Source organism: Panulirus ornatus, chromosome 6 (assembly GCF_036320965.1).
Source record: "Panulirus ornatus isolate Po-2019 chromosome 6, ASM3632096v1, whole genome shotgun sequence".
Taxonomy (NCBI): Eukaryota; Metazoa; Arthropoda; class Malacostraca; order Decapoda; family Palinuridae; genus Panulirus; species Panulirus ornatus.
The window spans coordinates 19,696,174-19,717,842 of NC_092229.1; the positions used below are offsets into that span (position 1 = coordinate 19,696,174).

General features: G+C 42.7%; 1 protein-coding gene across 2 annotated transcripts in view; it reads left to right on the forward strand.

Annotated features, from left to right (window-relative positions):
• LOC139749112 (folylpolyglutamate synthase, mitochondrial-like) overlaps positions 1–21,669 on the forward strand; it is a 116,435-nt gene that overhangs the window by 39,001 nt on the left and 55,765 nt on the right. For both annotated transcript variants that reach the window (XM_071662699.1, XM_071662700.1), the window contains exons 5-6: positions 3,582–3,765; positions 4,630–4,774. In XM_071662699.1, the coding sequence (XP_071518800.1) occupies positions 3,582–3,765; positions 4,630–4,774 (329 nt within the window). The remainder of the gene's footprint in view (positions 1–3,581; positions 3,766–4,629; positions 4,775–21,669) is intronic.

Below are 21,669 nucleotides of genomic sequence, written 5' to 3' on the forward strand. Positions count from 1 at the left end.
GAGGCAAGTGTTTTGGGAGCAGCTGAATGAGTGTGTTAGTGGTTTTGATGCACGAGACCGGGTTATAGTGATGGGTGATTTGAATGCAAAGGTGAGTAATGTGGCAGTTGAGGGAATAATTGGTATACATGGGGTGTTCAGTGTTGTAAATGGAAATGGTGAAGAGCTTGTAGATTTATGTGCTGAAAAAGGACTGATGATTGGGAATACCTGGTTTAAAAAGCGAGATATACATAAGTATACTTATGTAAGTAGGAGAGATGGCCAGAGAGCGTTATTGGATTATGTGTTAATTGACAGGCGTGCGAAAGAGAGACTTTTGGATGTTAATGTGCTGAGAGGTGCAACTGGAGGGATGTCTGATCATTATCTTGTGGAGGCTGAGGTGAAGATTTGTATGGGTTTTCAGAAAAGAAGAGTGAATGTTGGGGTGAAGAGGGTGGTGAGAGTAAGTGAGCTTGGGAAGGAGACCTGTGTGAGGAAGTACCAGGAGAGACTGAGTACAGAATGGAAAAAGGTGAGAACAATGGAAGTAAGGGGAGTGGGGGAGGAATGGGATGTATTTAGGGAATCAGTGATGGATTGCGCAAAAGATGCTTGTGGCATGAGAAGAGTGGGAGGTGGGTTGATTAGAAAGGGTAGTGAGTGGTGGGATGAAAAAGTAAGAGTATTAGTGAAAGAGAAGAGAGAGGCATTTGGACGATTTTTGCAGGGAAAAAATGCAGTTGAGTGGGAGATGTATAAAAGAAAGAGACAGGAGGTCAAGAGAAAGGTGCAAGAGGTGAAAATACATGTACATATACTTACATATACATAACAACATATATGCATATACATACAAATACACAGACATATAGATACATACACATGTACATATTCATGCTTGCTTGCCTTCATCCATTCCTGGCACCACCCTGCACCACAGGGAACAGCATCAGTGAGGTAGCTCTGGGAGAACAGACAAAAAAGGCCACTCATCCACACTCAGTCTCTAGCTATCATGTGTAATGCACCGAAACTACAGCTCTCTGTCCACATCCAGTCCCCACAGGCCTTTCCATGGATTACCAGTATACCACATCATTCCCATTCACTTTTTTCTTTGCACGCATCTCACCCTCCTGTATGTTCAGGCCTTGATCACTCAAAATGTTTTCACTCCATCCTTCCACCTCCAGTTTGGTCTCTAGCTTCTTGTTTCCTCCACCTCTGACACATATATCCTCTTTTTCAACCTTTCCTGACTTATTCTCTCCATATGACCAAACCATTTCAACACACCCTCTTCTGCTGTCTCACCCACACTCCTTGTATTACCATGAATCTCTCTTACCTTTTTTACTCGATCAAACCACCTCACATCACTTATTGTCCTCATACATTTCATTTCCAACTCATCACTCCTGCTCCGGACAACCCTATATATAGCCCATGCTTCGCAAAAATATGATATTGTTGGAACTGCTATTCCTTCAAACATACCCATTTATGCTGATATAGTGTTCTTTCTTTCCACACATTCTTCATCACTCCCAGAACCTTCTTCCCCTCCCCCACACTATGACTCGCTTCCACTTCCATGGTTCCATTCACTACTAGGTCCACTTTCAGATAACTCAAACACTTCACTTCCTCCCATTTTTCTTCAATTAATCTTACATTCCAACTAACTTGTCCCTCAGCCTTGCTGAACCTGATAACCATGCTCTTATTCACATTTACTTTCAACTTTCTTCTTTCACACACTTTTCCAAACTCAGTCACCAATTTTTGTTGTTTCTCACTCAAATCAACCACCAGTGCTGTATCATTGGCAAACAACAACTGACTCACTTCCCAGGCTGTCTCATCCCCAACAGACTGCATGCTTGCCCCTCTTCAAAACTCTTGCATTTACCTGCCTAACGACCCAATTCATAAACATATTAAACAACCATGGAGACATCACACACCCATCCCGCAGACCGACTTCGCTGGGAACCAATCACTCTCCTTTCTTACTATTCATACACATGCCTTACACCCTTGATAAAAACTTCTCACTGCTTCTAGCAGCTTACATACCACACCATATACTCTTTCTTCCAAAAAGCATCTTTATTAACCCTATCATATGCCTTTTCCAGATCCATAGATGTGCATTCAAAGCCTTCTGTTTTTCTAAGTATTTTTCAGACACATTCTTCAAAGCAAACACCTGATCCATCTATCCTCTACTCTTTCTGAAACCACACTGCTCCATTCATGCTTTTATCCTTCAGTCAATACCCACCCATACAATTCTCTAGGACTGCTCAACAAACTTGTACCTCTTTGGTTTAAACACTCACCTTTATCCCCTTTGCTTTTGTACAGTGGTGCTATACATGCATGCCACCAATCCTCAGGCCCCTCACCATGATCCATACATATATTGAATATCCTTACCAACCAGTCAACAACACAGTCAACCTCTTTCTTGATGAATTCTACTGCAATACCATCCAAACCTGTCATACATATTCATACTTGCTTGCCTTTATCCATTCCCAACGCCACCCTGCCCCACAGGAAACAGTAATGCCACCCCTGCATCAGTAAGGTAGTACCAGAAAACACACAAAGAAAGGCCACATCTGTTCACATCCATTCTGTAGCTGTCATGTGTAATGCACCGAAACCACGGTTCCATATCCTTAACCAGGCCCCATAGAACTTTCCATGGCTTACCCCCAAATGCTTCACATGACCTGGTTCAATCCATTGAAAGCACGTTGACCCAAGTGTACCACATTGTTCCAATTCACTCTATCCTGTGCATGCCTTTCACTTTCCTGCATGTTCAGGTCCTTATTGCTCAAAATTTTTTTCAATCCTTCCTTCCATCTCCAGTTTGATTTCTCTGTTTTCCTTCTTTCCTCTACTTCATTTCTAGACGCCTTCTGCTTTCTCAGCCACTTTTTTTTTTATTACCACACATCTCTCTTACTCTTTCATTACTTGATCAAACCACCTCACACCACAAATTGTCGTCAAACATATTACCAACACCCTCATCCTCCACTGCTCAGCCTTATATCTATAGCCCATGCCTCACATTCATATGGTATACCCTTTTTTGCCCTCCCAGATAATGTTCTATCCTTCCACACTTTCTTCAGTGCTCCCAGGACCTTTGCCCCCCTCCACCACCCTGTGACTCACTTCCACTTCCATTGCTCCATTCACTGCCTTGTCCACTCCCAGATATATTAGATGAAAAAAAAATCTTCCTCCAATTTTTCTCCATTCAAACTCTTACCCTGACTAGCTTGTCCCTCATTCCAACTTCATCTAATATCTTTGTTTTTTATTCACATTTACTCTCAACTTCCTCCTTTCACTCTCATTCCCAAATTCAGTCACCAGTTTTTGCTGTAGTTTCTACTTTGATCTTTTGAGCTTGATATTCATTTCCTCAGATATACCTACATTATCCTCATGGAGATGAGGGAAATAGCAAACACAGATAGTTAAGAAGGTACTCTACTTTTTGTCACAAATATTCCTTTTCTGTCAGAACTGCATATATATCACCGCTTATTCCAAATGATATTTTTCAGAAAGCCTGTGGTGTGTGGTGTGACAACGCTGGATCTTGACCACACATCTGTACTAGGTAAAACCATTGAGTCAATTGCCTGGCAAAAGGCAGGTATCATGAAACCTGGGGTGCCTATATTCACAGTGGACCAGCAACTGAGACCTGCCATGTCTGTATTGATAGAGAGAGCTAAGGAGAAGAAGGTAAGAACTGATTAAGTAAAAGATCAACTTTTAACCCAAGCAGTTATTGCAAAGGGCAGGATATGACTAATAAGTAGGGTCCTAAACACGAAGTATACATGCTGAATTTTCCTTCCCATGTTTGAAGGAATCAAGAGGCTCTTTTACTGACTGAAGTCATTTATAGATGACGATTGTCACCTGCATCTCTAAGTATTGTACATCCTTCCCCTTCAGTCTAGTCTCACTCAGAGCCAGAACTTCCATCAAATATGGCCTCTGTCTCTCTCTTTTCAGCTTGTTTAGTTCCACATATACACACATTCAGACACCTCACCCTAAACCTTCATGGAGTCCTCTTCCTTTGGCTCCTTACTCTGTTCCTGTTTTTGTACAAGGAGAACAGACATACAAATACATGAAGATACTCAGGAGAATATATCAAAATGCTTCATCCTTTTTTTTTAAATCACAAAACACAGCAAATGTAACAGAGCTTTTTTATTGACTGTACTTGGTAATATAGCTGAAAAAGATGACTGATAGTTTATGATAATTGTTGTAAAAAAAAAAAGATTTATGGCCAGCATAATAATACATGCACATTTCCAATATGTAGTCAGCAAATCTGCTTAGTTTTTTCTAAATCATTATAACAGATGCAGACCAAAAAAGTTTCTTTTTGCTTCACAGAATGGGCTTTAAAAAAAAAAGTGTATTCCAGGTTGTTTCTTCTTGTATGGTTAAGAGGGTTGATTACGTTTTGCACAGAATAAATGTGTAGGTTACTGTATTGTAAATGCTGGCATAAAAGCTTCAAGTATAATTTGGTAACTTTACCAGAACAAGTTGAATAAGTAGGAGTGACTTACTAAATGTTTGCAGTGTCGTCTGTTTGTGGTACCTCCTCTTGAAAGCTATGGATGGGGTACGCAACCTTTACAATTGGGTTTGGCTGGAAGCGTGCAGTACGGCAATGCTTCACTTGCTCTTCAGCTTTCACAGTATTGGATCAGTTCTCAGTTGAAAGGTAGTATGTAGAAGATTGAAATTAGTGTTCATACACACACATTTTTTTCATACTTGATTGCTATTTCCTGCATAAGTGAGGTAACGTCAGGAAATAGACTTAGAATGACACATCCACTCACATACACGTGGTTATACATATTTTTTTATTCTATTATTATACTAAAGCACTGCTTCCCATGTAAACAAGATAGCACAAGGAAACAGATGAAGAATGGCTCAGCCTCTCATATACACACATATATATACATAAACGCTCATACACGCACTTATACATATCAATGTATACATACATACACAGACACATGCATATATACACATTTATATATTCAAACTTGCTGCTTTCATCCATTCCCGTTGCTACCCCACCACACAGGAAATAGCCCCCCTCCCCTTTCAGTGAGGTAGCGCCAAGACATTCCCAAACCACCCTTCCCCTTTACCCTTGAGCTTCGTTTCACTCAGAGCCAAAACATCCAGGTTCCTTTCCTCAAACATACTACCTATCTCTTCTTTTTTCACATCTTGGTTACATCCACACACATTTAGACACCCCAGTCTGAGCCTTCGAGGAGGATGAGCACTCCCCGCATGACTCCTTCTACTGTTTCCCATTTTAGAAAGTTAAAAATACAAGGAGGGGAGGATTTCTGGCCCCCCGCTCCCGTCCCCTCTAATATATATATATATTTTTTTCTTTTTTTTTTTGCTTTGTCGCTGTCTCCCGCGTTTGCGAGGTAGCGCAAGGAAACAGACGAAAGAAATGGCCCAACCTACCCCCATACACATGTATATACATACGTCCACACACACAAATATACATACCTACACAGCTTTCCATGGTTTACCCCAGATGCTTCACATGCCCTGATTCAATCCACTGACAGCACGTCAACCCCGGTATACCACATCGATCCAATTCACTCTATTCCTTGCCCTCCTTTCACCCTCCTGCATGTTCAGGCCCCGATCACACAAAATCTTTTTCACTCCATCTTTCCACCTCCAATTTGGTCTCCCACTTCTCCTCGTTCCCTCCACCTCAGACACATATATCCTCTTGGTCAATCTTTCCTCACTCATTCTCTCCATGTGCCCAAACCATTTCAAAACACCCTCTTCTGCTCTCTCAACCACGCTCTTTTTATTTCCACACATCTCTCTTACCCTTACGTTACTTACTCGATCAAACCACCTCACACCATACATTGTCCTCAAACATCTCATTTCCAGCACATCCATCCTCCTGCGCACAACTCTATCCATAGCCCACGCCTCACAACCATACAACGTTGTTGGAACCACTATTCCTTCAAACATACCCATTTTGCTTTCCGAGATAATGTTCTCGACTTCCACACATTCTTCAAGGCTTCCAGAATTTTTGCCCCCTCCCCCACCCTATGATCCACTTCTGCTTCCATGGTTTCATCCGCTGCCAGATCCACTCCCAGATATCTAAAACACTTTACTTCCTCCAGTTTTTCTCCATTCAAACTTACCTCCCAATTGACTTGACCCTCAACCCTACTGTACCTAATAACCTTGCTCTTATTCACATTTACTCTTAACTTTCTTCTTTCACACACTTTACCAAACTCAGTCACCAGCTTCTGCAGTTTCTCACATGAATCAGCCACCAGCGCTGTATCATCAGCGAACAACAACTGACTCACTTTCCAAGCTCTCTCATCCCCAACAGACTTCATACTTGCCCCTCTTTCCAAAACTCTTGCATTCACCTCCCTAACAACCCCATCCATAAACAAATTAAACAACCATGGAGACATCACACACCCCTGCCGCAAACCTACATTCACGGAGAACCAATCACTTTCCTCTCTTCCTACACGTACATATGCCTTACATCCTCGATAAAAACTTTTCACTGCTTCTAACAACTTGCCTCCCACACCATATATTCTTAATACCTTCCACAGAGCATCTCTATCAACTCTATCATATGCCTTCTCCAGATCTATAAATGCTACATACAAATCCATTTGCTTTTCTAAGTATTTCTCACATACATTCTTCAAAGCAAACACCTGATCCACACATCCTCTACCACTTCTGAAACCACACTGCTCTTCCCCAATCTGGCTGTCTCCCGCGTTTGCGAGGTAGCGCAAGGAAACAGACGAAAGAAATGGCCCAACCCACTCCCATACACATGTATATACATACGTCCACACACGCAAAATATACATACCTACACAGCTTTCCATGGTTTACCCCAGACACTTCACATGCCCTGATTCAATCCACTGACAGCACGTCACCTCCCTAACAACCCCATCCATAAACAAATTAAACAACCATGGAGACATCACACACCCCTGCCGCAAACCTACATTCACTGAGAACCAATCACTTTCCTCTCTTCCTGCACGTACACATGCCTTACGTCCTTGATAAAAACTTTTCACTGCTTCTAACAACTTGCCTCCCGCACCATATATTCTTAATACCTTCCACAGAGCACCTCTATCAACTCTGTCATATGCCTTCTCCAGATCCATAAATGCTACATACAAATCCATATATATATATATATATATATATATATGCATTCTGCCAGTGGCCTGATAATTGTAAGGCACTAAAGGCTAGGAAGTATCATTGAATTTGAATTATGGAGACTCAATAGCCATGGCTACCCCCTTTAAGGGAGTTCCAGAAGGGAACAGGCATCAGAGATATAGATGTGACTTACTGTTTCATTCCTCACAACAGCCTCCATGATTTTGCAGATCACACTTGTCAAACTACATGGCTTGTAATTTTTGGTTATTTCTTTTCCCCATTTTGATAACAGATGCAATAGCCTTCTTCCAATCTTCATGAGCCTGTTGTATTATTAAAAATGTTACAAATAATTTTGGTAGATTAAGAATATATGGTGTGGGAGGCAAGTTGTTAGAAGCAGTGAAAAGTTTTTATCGAGGATGTAAGGCATGTGTACGTGTAGGAAGAGAGGAAAGTGATTGGTTCTCAGTGAATGTAGGTTTGCGGCGGAGGTGGGTGTTGTCTCCATGGTTGTTTAATTTGTTTATGGATGGGGTTGTTAGGGAGGTGAATGCAAGAGTTTTGGAAAGAGGGGCAAGTATGCAGTCTGTTGTGGATGAGAGAGCTTGGGAAGTGAGTCAGTTGTTGTTCGCTGATGATACAGTGCTGGTGGTAGATTCACGTGAGAAACTGCAGAAGCTAGTGACTGAGTCTGGTAAGGTGTGTGAAAGAAGAAAGTTGAGAGTAAATGTGAATAAGAGCAAGGTTATTAGGTACAGTAGTGTTGAGGGTCAAGTCAACTGGGAGGTAAGTTTGAATGGAGAAAAACTGGAGGAAGTAAAGTGTTTTAGATATCTGGGAGTGGATCTGGCAGCGGATGTAACCATGGAAGCGGAAGTGAATCATAGGGTGAGGGAGGGGGCGACAATCCTGGGAGCCTTGAAGAATGTGTGGAAGTCGAGAACATTATCTCGGAAAGCAAAAATGGGTATGTTTGAAGGAATAGTGGTTCCAACAATGTTGTATGGTTGTGAGGCGTGGGCTATGGATAGAGTTGTGTGCAGGAGGGTGGATGTGCTGGAAATGAGATGTTTGAGGACAATGTGTGGTGTGAGGTGGTTTGATCGAGTAAGTAATGTAAGAGTAAGAGAGATGTGTGGAAATAAAAAGAGCGTGGTTGAGAGAGCAGAAGAGGGTGTTTTGAAATGGTTTGGGCACATGGAGAGAATGAGTGAGGAAAGATTGACCAAGAGGATATATGTGTCGGAGGTGGAGGGAACGAGGAGAAGTGGGAGACCAAATTGGAGGTGGAAAGATGGAGTGAAAAAGATTTTGAGTGATCGGGGCCTGAACATGCAGGAGGGTGAAAGGAGGGCAAGGAATAGAGTGAATTGGATCGATGTGGTTTACCGGGGTTGACGTGCTGTCAGTGGATTGAATCAGGGCATGTGAAGCGTCTGGGGTTAACCATGGAAAGTTGTGTGGGGCCTGGATGTGGAAAGGGAGCTGTGGTTTCGGGCATTATTGCATGACAGCTAGAGACTGAGTGTGAACGAATGGGGCCTTTGTTGTCTTTTCCTAGCGCTACCTCGCACACGAGAGGGGAGGGGGATGGTATTCCATGTGTGGCGAGGTGGCGATGGGAATGAATAAAGGCAGACAGTGTGAATTGTGTACATGGGTATATATGTATGTGCCTGTGTGTGTATATATATGTGTACATTGAGATGTATGGGTATGTATATTTGCGTGTGTGGACATGTATGTATATACATGTGTATGGGGGTGGGTTGGGCCATTTCTTTCGTCTGTTTCCTTGCGCTACCTCGCAAACGCGGGAGACAGCGACAAAGCAAAATAAATAAATAAATAATATATATATATATATATATATATATATATATATATATATATATATATATATATATATATATATATATATATATATATATGGGGAGGTGATAACAAGTAGCGGTGATGTGAGAAGGAGATGGAATGAGTATTTTGAAGGTTTGTTGAATGTGTCTGATGACAGAGTGGCAGATATAGGGTGTTTTGGTCGAGGTGGTGTGCAAAGTGAGAGGGTTAGGGAAAATGATTTGGTAAACAGAGAAGAGGTAGTAAAAGCTTTGCGGAAGATGAAAGCCGGCAAGGCAGCAGGTTTGGATGGTATTGCAGTGGAATTTATTAAGAAAGGGGGTGACTGTATTGTTGACTGGTTGGTAAGGTTATTTAATGTATGTATGACTCATGGTGAGGTGCCTGAGGATTGGCGGAATGCGTGCATAGTGCCATTGTACAAAGGCAAAGGGGATAAGAGTGAGTGCTCAAATTACAGAGGTATAAGTTTGTTGAGTATTCCTGGTAAATTATATGGGAGGGTATTGATTGAGAGGGTGAAGGCATGTACAGAGCATCAGATTGGGGAAGAGCAGTGCGGTTTCAGAAGTGGTAGAGGATGTGTGGATCAGGTGTTTGCTTTGAAGAATGTATGTGAGAAATACTTAGAAAAGCAAATGGATTTGTATGTAGCATTTATGGATCTGGAGAAGGCATATGATAGAGTTGATAGAGATGCTCTGTGGAAGGTATTAAGAATATATGGTGTGGGAGGCAAGTTGTTAGAAGCAGTGAAAAGTTTTTATCGAGGATGTAAGGCATGTGTACGTGTAGGAAGAGAGGAAAGTGATTGGTTCTCAGTGAATGTAGGTTTGCGGCAGGGGTGTGTGATGTCTCCATGGTTGTTTAATTTGTTTATGGATGGGGTTGTAAAGGAGGTAAATGCAAGAGTCCTGGAAAGAGGGGCAAGTATGAAGTCTGTTGGGGATGAGAGAGCTTGGGAAGTGAGTCAATTGTTGTTCGCTGATGATACAGCGCTGGTGGCTGATTCATGTGAGAAACTGCAGAAGCTGGTGACTGAGTTTGGTAAAGTGTGTGGAAGAAGAAAGTTGAGAGTAAATGTGAATAAGAGCAAGGTTATTAGGTACAGTAGGGGTGAGGGTCAAGTCAATTGGGAGGTGAGTTTGAATGGAGAAAAACTGGAGGAAGTGAAGTGTTTTAGATATCTGGGAGTGGATCTGTCAGCGGATGGAACCATGGAAGCGGAAGTGGATCATAGGGTGGGGGAGGGGGCGAAAATTTTGGGAGCCTTGAAAAATGTGTGGAAGTCGAGAACATTATCTCGGAAAGCAAAAATGGGTATGTTTGAGGGAATAGTGGTTCCAACAATGCTGTATGGTTGCGAGGCGTGGGCTATGGATAGAGATGTGCGCAGGAGGATGGATGTGCTGGAAATGAGATGTTTGAGGACAATGTGTGGTGTGAGGTGGTTTGATCGAGTAAGTAACGTAAGGGTAAGAGAGATGTGTGGAAATAAAAAGAGCGTGGTCGAGAGAGCAGAAGAGGGTGTTTTGAAATGGTTTGGGCACATGGAGAGAATGAGTGAGGAGAGATTGACCAAGAGGATATATGTGTCGGAGGTGGAGGGAACGAGGAGAAGAGGGAGACCAAATTGGAGGTGGAAAGATGGAGTGAAAAAGATTTTGTGTGATCGGGGCCTGAACATGCAGGAGGGTGAAAGGAGGGCAAGAAATAGAGTGAATTGGAGTCATGTGGTATACAGGGGTTGACGTGCTGTCAGTGGATTGAAGCAAGGCATGTGAAGCGTCTGGGGTAAACCATGGAAAGCTGTGTAGGTATGTATATTTGCGTGTGTGGACGTGTGTATGTACATGTGTATGGGGGGGGGGGGTTGGGCCATTTCTTTTGTCTGTTTCCTTGCGCTACCTCGCAAACGCGGGAGACAGCGACAAAGTATATCCTCTTGGTCAATCTTTCCTCACTCATTCTCTCCATGTGCCCAAACCATTTCAAAACACCCTCTTCTGCTCTCTCAACCACGCTCTTTTTATTTCCACACATCTCTCTTACCCTTACGTTACTTACTCGATCAAACCACCTCACACCACACATTGTCCTCAAACATCTCATTTCCGGCACATCCACCCTCCTGTGCACAACTCTATCCATAGCCCACGCCTCGCAACCATACAAAATTGTTGGAACCACTATTCCTTCAAACATACCCATTTTTGCTTTCTGAGATAATGTTCTCAACTTCCACACATTCTTCAAGGCTCCCAGAATTTTCGCCCCCTCCCCCACCCTATGATTCACTTCCACTTCCATGGTTCCATCTGCTGCCAGATCCACTCCCAGATATCTAAAACACTTTACTTCCTCCAGTTTTTCTCCATTCAAACTTACCTCCCAATTGACTTGACCCTCAACCCTACTGTACCTAATAACCTTGCTCTTATTCACGTTTACTCTTAACTTTCTTCTTTCACACACTTTACCAAACTCAGTCACCAGCTTCTGCAGTTTCTCACATGAATCAGCCACCAGTGCTGTATCATCAGCGAACAACAACTGACTCACTTCCCAAGCTCTCTCATCCACAACAGACTTCATACTTGCCCCTCTTTCCAAAACTCTTGCATTCACCTCCCTAACAACCCCATCCATAAACAAATTAAACAACCATGGAGACATCACACACCCCTGCCGCAAACCTACATATATACATGGAGACTTGTATGAGGAAGTACCAGGAGAGACTGAGTACAAAATGGAAAAAGGTGAGAACAAAGGAGGTAAGGGGAGTGGGGGAGGAATGGGATGTATTTAGGGAAGCAGTGATGGCTTGCGCAAAAGATGCTTGTGGCATGAGAAGCGTGGGAGGTGGGTTGATTAGAAAGGGTGGTAAGTGGTGGGATGAAGAAGTAAGATTATTAATGAAAGAGAAGAGAGAAGCATTTGGACAATTTTTGCAGGGAAAAATGCAAAAGGGTGGGAGATGTATAAAAGACAGAGGCAGGAGGTCAAGAGAAAGGTGCAAGAGGTGAAAAAGAGGGCAAATGAGAGTTGGGGTGAGAGAGTATCATTAAGGGAATAATTGGTATACATGGGGTGTTCAGTGTTGTAAATGGAAATGGTGAAGAGCTTGTAGATTTATGTGCTGAAAAAGGACTGGTGATTGGGAATACCTGGTTTAAAAAGCGAGATATACATAAGTATACGTATGTAAGTAGGAGAGATGGCCAGAGAGCGTTATTGGATTACGTGTTAATTGATAGGCGCGCAAAAGAGAGACTTTTGGATGTTAATGTGCTGAGAGGTGCAGCTGGAGGGATGTCTGATCATTATCTTGTGGAGGTGCAGGTGAAGATTTGTATGGGTTTTCAGAAAAGAAGAGAGAATGTTGGGGTGAAGAGAGTGGTGACAGTAAGTGAGCTTGGGAAGGAGACTTGTGTGAAGAAGTACCAGGAGAGACTGAGTACAGAATGGAAAAAGGTGAGAACAAAGGAGGTAAGGGGAGTGGGGGAGGAATGGGATGTATTTAGGGAATCAGTGATGGCTTGCGCAAAAGATGCTTGTGGCATGAGAAGCGTGGGAGGTGGGTTGATTAGAAAGGGTAGCGAGTGGTGGGAATGAAGAAGTAAGATTATTAGTGAAAGAGAAGAGAGAGGCATTGGGATGATTTTGGCAGGCAAATAATGCAAATGAGTGGGAGATGTATAAAAGAAAGAGACAGGAGGTCAAGAGAAAGGTGCAAGAGGTGAAAAAGAGGGCAAATGAGAGTTGGGGTGAGAGAGTATCATTAAATTTTAGGGAGAATGAAAAGATGTTTTGGAAGGAGGTAAATAAAGTGCTTAAGACGAGGGAGCAAATGGGAACTTCAGTGAAGGGGGCAAATGGGGAGGTGATAACAAGTAGTGGGATGATGTGAGAAGATGGAGTGAGTATTTTGAAGGTTTGTTGAATGTGTTTGATGATAGAGTGGCAGATATAGGGTGTTTTGGTCGAGGTGGTGTGCAAAGTGAGAGGGTTAGGGAAAATGATTTGGTAAACAGAGAATAGGTAGTAAAAGCTTTGTGGAAGATGAAAGCCGGCAAGGCAGCAGGTTTGGATGGTATTGCAGTGGAATCTATTAAAAAAGGGGGTGACTGCATTGTTGACTGGTTAGTAAGGTTATTTACTGTATATATGATTCATGGTGACGTGCCTGAGGATTGGCGGAATGCTTGCATAGTGCCATTGTACAAAGGCAAAGGGGATAAGTGTGAGTGCTCAAATTACAGAGGTATAAGTTTGTTGAGTATTCCTGGTAAATTATGTGGGAGGGTATTGATTGAGAGGGTGAAGGCATGTACAGAGCATCAATTTGAGGAAGAGCAGTGCAGTGTGGTTTCAGAAGTGGTAGAGGATGTGTGGATCAGGTGTTTGCTTTGAAGAATGTATGCGAGAAATACTTAGAAAAGCAAATGGATTTGTATGTAGCATTTATGGATCTGGAGAATGCATATGATAGAGTTGATAGAGATGCTCTGTGGGAGGTATTAAGAATATATGGTGTGGGAGGCAAGTTGTTAGAAGCAGTGAAAAGTTTTTATCGAGGATGTAAGGTATGTGTATGTGTAGGAAGAGAGGAAAGTGATTGGTTCTCAGTGAATGTAGGTTTGCAGCAGGGGCGTGTGATGTCTCCATGGTTGTTTGATTTGTTTATGGATGAGGTTGTTAGGGAGGTGAATGCAAGAGTTTTGGAAAGAGGGGCAAGTATACAGTCTGTTGGGGATGAGAGAGCTTGGGAAGTGAGTCAATTGTTGTTCACTGATGATACAGCGCTGGTGGCTGATTCATGTGAGAAACTGCAGAAGCTGGTGACTGAGTTTGGTAAATGTGAATAAGAGCAAGGTTATTAGGTACAGTAGGGTTGAGGGTCAAGTCAGTTGGGAGGTAAGTTTGAATGGAGAAAAACTGGAGGAAGTAAAGTGTTTTAGATGTCTGGGAGTGGATCTGGCAGCAGATGGAACCATGGAAGCAGAAGTGAATCATAGGGTGGGGGAGGGAGCGAAAATTCTGGGAGCCTTGAAGAATGTTTGGAAGTCGAGAAGATTATCTCGGAAAGCAAAAATGGGTATGTTTGAAGGAATGGTGGTTCCAACAATGTTGCATGGTTGCGAGGCGTGGGCTATGGATAGAGTTGTGCGGAGGAGGGTGGATGTGCTGGAAATGAGATGTTTGAGGACAATGTGTGGTGTGAGGTCGTTTAATCGAGTAAGTAATGTAAGGGTAAGAGAGATGTGTGGAAATAAAAAGAGTATGGTTGAGAGAGCAGAAGAGGGCGTTTTGAAATGGCTTGGTCACATGGAGAGAATGAGTGAGGAAAGATTGACCAAGAGGATATACGTGTCAGGGGTGGAGGGAACGAGGAGAAGTGGGAGACCAAATTGGAGTTGGAAAGATGGAGTGAAAAAGATTTTGAGTGATCGGGGTCTGAACATGCAGGAGGGTGAAAGGCGTGCAAGGAATAGAGTGAATTGGAAAGATGTGGTATACTGGGGTCGACGTGCTGTCAATGGATTGAACCAGGGCATGTGAAGCGCCTGGGGTAAAGCATGGAAAGTTCTTTGGGGCCTGGATGTGGAGAGGGAGCTGTGGTTTCGGTGCATTATTACATGACTGCTAGAGACTGAGTGTAAATGAAAGTGGCCCTTGTTGTCTTTTCCTAGCGCTACCTCACACACGAGGGGGGAGGGGGTTGTTATTCCATGTGTGGCAAGGTGATGGTGGGAATAAATAAAGGCAGACAGTATGAATTATGTACATGTGTATATATGTATATGTCTGTGTGTGTATATATATGTGTACATTGAGATGTATAGGTATGTATATTTGCGTGTGTGTGTGTGCATGTGTATGTGGGTGAGTTGGGCCATTTCTTTCGTCTGTTTCCTTGCGCTACTTCACTAATGCGGGAGACAGCAACAAAGCAAAATAAATAAATAATTACATACACAGACATATACATATATACACATGTACAGAATTCATACTTGCTGCCTTTATTAATTCCCGTTGTCACCCCGCCACATATGAAATGACACCCCCCCCTCTTCCCGCATGCGTGCGAGGTAGCGCTAGGAAAAGACTACAAAGGCCACATTCATTTGCACTTAGTCTCTAGCTCTCATGTATAATGCACCGAAACCACAGCTCCCTTTTCACATCCAGGCCCAACAAAACTTTCCATGGTTTACCCCAGACGCTTCGCATGCCCTGGTTCAATCCACTAAGAGCACATCGACCCTGGTATACCACATCGTTCCAATTCACTCTATTCCTTGCGCGCCTTTCACCCTCCTGCATGTTCAGGCCCCGATCGCTCAAAAGCTTTTTCACTCCATCCTTCCACCTCCAATTTGGTGTCCCACTTCTCCTCATTCCCTCCACCTCTGACACATATATCCTCTTTGTCAATCTTTCCTCACTCATTCCCTCCATGTGACCAAACCATTGCAACACACCCTCTTCTGCTCTCTCAACCACACTCTTTTATTACCACACATCTCTCTTACCCTTTCATTACTCACTCAATGAAACCACCTCACACCACATATTGTCCTCAAACATCTCATTTCCAACACATCCACCCTCTTCCGAACAACCCTATCTATCGCCCACGCCTTGCAACAAGACGTAGTATGGATGTGGGAAAAAGCTTCTTTTCTAATAGGTGTGTTGAGCAATGGAATAAGTTACCATCAGATGTAGTGAATGCTAAAACTATGAACACCTTCAAAAATCGTTTAGACAAATATCTTATAAATTCAGGTATACTTGAAGAAAAATGCCAGAAATAAGCATATAAATGACAGCGGTAACAGTGACACTAGATGGTTAATATGCAGCAGTGGGGATTCGGTGATAACTTAAAAAGCTACTGAGCAGAATTACATTTTTTTTCAAGTAGTACCTTATTTTTTATTTTTTCAGACAACCCAGTCATGGGCCAGTCAGGCCTCCTGTTGTCTGTCTTTCTCCTATAAACTCATGTGAACACATCCATCCTCCTCTGTACAACCCTATCTATAGCCCAATACATGACTGGGAGATGTATAAAAGAAAGCAATAGGAGGTCAAGAGAAAGGTGCAAGGGTTGAAAAAGAGGGCAAAGGAGAGTTGGTGTGATAGAGTATCATTAAATTTTAGGGAAAATAAAAAGATGTTTTGGGATGAGGTTATTAACATGTGTAAGACAAGAGAACTAATGGGTTCATTGGTGAAGTGGGCAAGTGGGGAAGTAATAACAGGTAGTGATGAAGTGACAAGGAGATGGAGTGAATATTTTGAATGTTTGTTGAAAGTGTTTGATGATGGAATGAAGATATAGGGTGTTTTGGTTGGGGTGTTGTGCAAACTGCGAGGGGCCAGGAAGAATGGTTTAGTTAAGAGGGAAGAGGTAGTGAAAGCTTTGTAGAAGATGAAGTCCGGCAAGGTGGTGGGTTTTGATGGTATTACAATTGAATTTATTTTAGAAGGGGGTGACTGTGTTGTTGATTGGTTGGTAAAGATATTCGACATATGTATAGACCATGGTGAAGTACCTGAGGATTGGTGGATTGCATTCATAGTGCCATTCTACATGGGCAAAGGGGATAAAGGTAAATGTTCAAAGTACAGAGGCATAAGTGTGTTGAGTGTTCCTAGGAAATTATATGGGAGGGTATTGATCGAGAGGGTGAAAGCATGTACAGAGCATCAGACTGGGGAAGAGCAGTGTGGTTTCAGAAGTGGTAGAGGATGTGTGTATCAGGTGTTTGCTTTGAAGAATGTGTATGAGAAACACTTAAAAAACCAGATGGATTTGTATGTAGCATTTATTGATCTGAAGGCATATGATAGGGTTGATAGAGATGCTTTATGGAAGGTCTTAAGGGTATATGGTGTGGAAGGTAAGTTGCTAGAAGCAGTGAAAAGTTTTACCAAGAATGTAAGGCATGTTTATGAGTAGGAAGAGAGGAGAGTGATTGGTTCCCAGTGTAGGTCAGTCTGTGGCAGGGACGTGTGATGTCCCCATGGTTGTTTGATTTGTTTATGGATTGGGTGGTTAGGGAGGTAGATGCAAGAGTATTGGAGAAAGGGGCAGGTATGCAGTCTGTTGTAGATGAGAGAGCCTGGGAAGTGAGCCAGTTATTGTTCATCAATGATACCGCTCTAGTACCTGATTCGAGTGGGAAACTGCAGAAGTTGGTGACTGAGTTTGGAAAAGTGTGTGAAAGGAGAAAGTTGAGAGTAAATGTGAATAAGAGCAAGGTTATTAGGTTCAATAGGATTGAGGGACAAGTTAATTGGGATGTAAGTTTGAATGGAGAAAAATTGGAGGAAGTGAAGTGATTTAGATATATGGGTGTGGACTTGACAGTGAATGGAACCGTGGAAGCGGAAGTGAGTCATAGGTTGGGGGAGGGTGCAAAGATTCTGGGAGCAATGAAGAATGTGTGGAAGAAGAGAACGTTATCTCGAAGAGCAAAAATGGTATTCACCGAGTAGTTCCAACAATGTTATATGGTTGTGAGGCATGGGTTATAGATAGGGTTGTACAGAGGAGGGTGGATGTGTTGGAAGTGAATGTTTGAGAACAATATGTGGAGTGAGGTGGTTTGGTTGAGTTAGTAATGAAAGGGTCAGAGAGATTTCTGAAAATAAAAAAGAGTGAGGTTGAGAGCAAAAGAGGGTGTTGAGATGGTTTGGACACATGGAGAGAATGAGTGAGGAAAGATTGACAAAAGGATATATGTGTCAAAGGTGGAGGGAACAAGGAGAAGCAGGAGACCAAATCAGAGGTGGAAGGGTGGAGTGAAAAATATTTTGAGTGATCAGGGCCAGAACATTCAGGAGGGTGAGAGGCCTGCAAGGAACAATGTGGTATACTGGAGTTGACGTGCTGTCAAAGGACTGAATCAGGGTTTATGAAATGAAGCACCTAGGGTAAACCATGGAAAGGTCTGTGGGGCCTGGATGTGGATAGGGAGCTGTGGTTTTGGTGCATTACACATGACAGCTAGAGGCTGAGTTTGAATGAATCTGGCCTTTTTTGTCTCGTTTTCTTGGCACTACCTCCCTGAAGCAGGGGATAGCAGTGCTGTTTCCAGTGGGCCGTGTTATCATCCAAAATGGATAAAGGCAAGCAAGTATGAATATGTACATGTGTATATATGTTTATGTCTGTGTATGTGTATGTATGTATATGTGCATGTATGGGTATTTATGTGTATATATGTGTGTATGTAAGTGGATGGGCCATTCTTTGTCTGTTTCCTGGTGCTACCTCGCTGATGCAGGAAACAGTGATTAAGTATAATAAACTTATATAAATGTGCTACCTCGCTGATGCAGGAAACAGTGATTAAGTATGATAAACTTATATAAATAAGAAAAAATTCATACACATTCACCATTTCCCACGTTAGCGAGGTAGTGTTAAGAGCAGAAGACGAGCCGTAGAGGGAATATCCTCACTTGACCCCCTTCTCTGTTTCTTTTGGAAAATTAAAAGTGGGAGGGGAGGATTTCCAGCCCCTGCTTCCTCCCCTTTTAGTCACCTTCCACGACGTGCAAGGAGTACATGGGAAGTATTCTTTCTCCCCTATCCCTAGGATAGTATTTATATTATTTATTATACTTTGTCGCTGTCTCTCGCGTCAGCTAGGTAGCACAAGTAGACAGACTAAAGAATGGCCCAGTCCACCCACAAACACATATATGTACATACACGTCCACACACGCACATATACATACCTATACATTTCAACATATACATGTATATACATACACAAACATATACATATATACACATGTACATAATTCATACTCGCTGCCTTCATTCACTCCTGTCGCCACCCCACCACATATGAAATGACAACCCCCTCCCCCCGCATGCGCGCGAGATGGCGCTAGGAAAAGACAACAAAGGCCACATTCGTTCTCACACAGTCTCTAGCTGTCATGTATAATGCACCAAAACCACAGCTCCCTTTCCACATCCAGGCCCCACAAAACTTTCCATGGTTTACCCCAGACACTTCACATGCCCTGGCTCAATCCATTGACAGAACGTCAACCCCGGTATACCACATCGTTCCAATTCACTCTATTCCTTGCACGCCTTTCACCCTCCTGCATGTTCAGGCCCCAGTTGCTCAAAATCTTTTTCACTCCATCTTTCCACCTCCAATTTGGTCTCCCACTTCTCCTCGTTCCCTCCACCTCCGACACATATATCCTCTTTGTCAATCTTTCCTCTCTCATTCTCTCCATGTGACCAAACCACTTCAAAACACCCTCTTCTGCTCTTTCAACCACACTCTTTTTATTACCACACATCTCTCTTACCCTTTCATTACTTACTCGATCAAACCACCTCACACCACATATTGTCCTCAAGCATCTCATTTCCAACACATCCACCCTCCTCCGCACAACTCTATTTATAGCCCATGCCTTGCAAACTTATAACATTGTTGGAACCACTATTCCTTCAAACATACCCACTTTTGCTTTCCGAGATAATGTTCTCACCCTCCACACATTTTTCAACGCTCCTGGAACTTTCTCCCCCTCCCCCACCCTGTGACTCGCTTCAGCTTTCATGGTTCCATCCGCTGCCAAATCCACTCTCAGATATCTAAAACACTTCACTTCCTCCAGTTTTTCTCCATTCAAACTTACCTCCCAATTGACTTGTCCCTCAACCCTACTGTACCTAATAACTTTGCTCTTATTCACATTTACTCAGTTTTCTTCTTTCACACACTTTACCAAGCTCAGTCACCAGCTTCTGCAGTTTCTCACCCGAATCAGCCACCAGCACTGTATCATCAGCGAACAACTGACTCACTTCCCAAGTTCTCTCATCCACAACAGACTGCATACTTGCCCCTCTCTCCAAAACTCTTGCATTCACCTCCCTAACCACCCCATCCATAAACAAAGTAAACAACCATGGAGACATCACGCACCCCTGCCGCAAACCGACATTCACTGAGAAGCAATCACTTTCCTCTCTTCCCACTCGCACACATGCCCTAGGATAGATATGCATATATATTATTTGCTACTCCCCTCATGAGGGAGGTAGCGTCAAGAACAGATGACTGAGATTTGAAAAGAAAAATCCTCTCCAATAATCTTTCTTTGTTTGTTCTTTTGGAAAGTAATAGAGATGAGGATTTCCAGCCTCTTGCAGGGGCTGGAAACCCTGACCTTCTTTTCTTTCAATTTCTAAAAAAGGAAACAGTAGGAGTCTAGCAAGGAGTGCTCATCCTCTTCGAAGGTTCAGATTGGGTTGTTTGAATGTGCGTAGATGTAACCAAGATGATAAGAAAGGAGAGATAGGTAGTGTATTTGAAGAAGGAAATCTGCATGTTCTGGCTCTGAGTGAAATGAAGCTCAAGGGTAAAGAGAAAGAATTGTTTGGAAAAGTCTTGGGAGTAAAGTCAGGGGTTGGTGAAAGGACAAGAGCTAAGAAAGGCATAGTAATACTCCTAAAGCAGGAGATTTGGGTGTATGTGATAGAGTATAAGGAAGTAGATTCTAGATTGATGTGGGTAAAACTGAAAGTGGATGGAGAAAGAGGAGTGGTTATTGGTGCTTATACACCTGGTCATGAGAAGAAAGATCTTGAGAGGCAAGTGTTTTGGGAGCAGCTGAGTAAGTGTGTCAGCAGTTTTGGTGCACAAGACCAGGTATTAGTGATGGGCAATTTAAATGTAAAGGTGAGTGATGTGGCAGTTGAGGGTATAATTGGTGTACATGGGTTATTCAGTCTTGTGGTTGGAAATGGCGAAGAGCATGTGTATTTGTATGCTGAAAAAAGACTGGTGATTGGGAATACCTGGTTTAAAAAGAGATAGATATACAAGTAGGAGAGATAGTCAAAGGGCATTATTGGACTACATGTTAATTGATAGGCATGTGAGAGAAAGACTTTTGGATGTTAATGTGCTGAGAGGGGCAGCTGGTGGGATATCTGATCACTATCTTGTGGAGGGGAATGTGAAGATTTGTAGAGGTTTTCAGAAAAGAAGAATGTCGGGGATAGGAGAGTGGTGAGAAAAAGTGAACTTGGAAATGAAATTTGTTTGAGGAGGTACTTGGAGAGATTGAATGAAGAATGGCAAAACGTGAGAGGAAATGACATGAGGGAAGTGGGTGAGAAATGGAATGTATTTAGGGAAGCAGTGATGGCTTGTGCAAGAGATGAATGTGGCTTGAGAAAAGTTGGTGGTAGGCAGATTAGAAAGGGTAGTGAGTGGTGGGATGAAGAAGTAAAGTTGCTATTGAAGGAGGAAAGAGAGGCATTTGGGTGATAGTTGCATGGAAGGAGTGGAAATGACTGAGAGATGTAGAAGAGAAAATGGCAAGAGGCCAAGAGTTGAAAAAGAGGGCAAATGAGAGTTAGGGTGAGAGAGTATCATTGTACTTTAGGGAGAATAAGATGGTGTTTTGGAAGGTGGTGAATAATGTGCGTTAAGACAAGAGAAC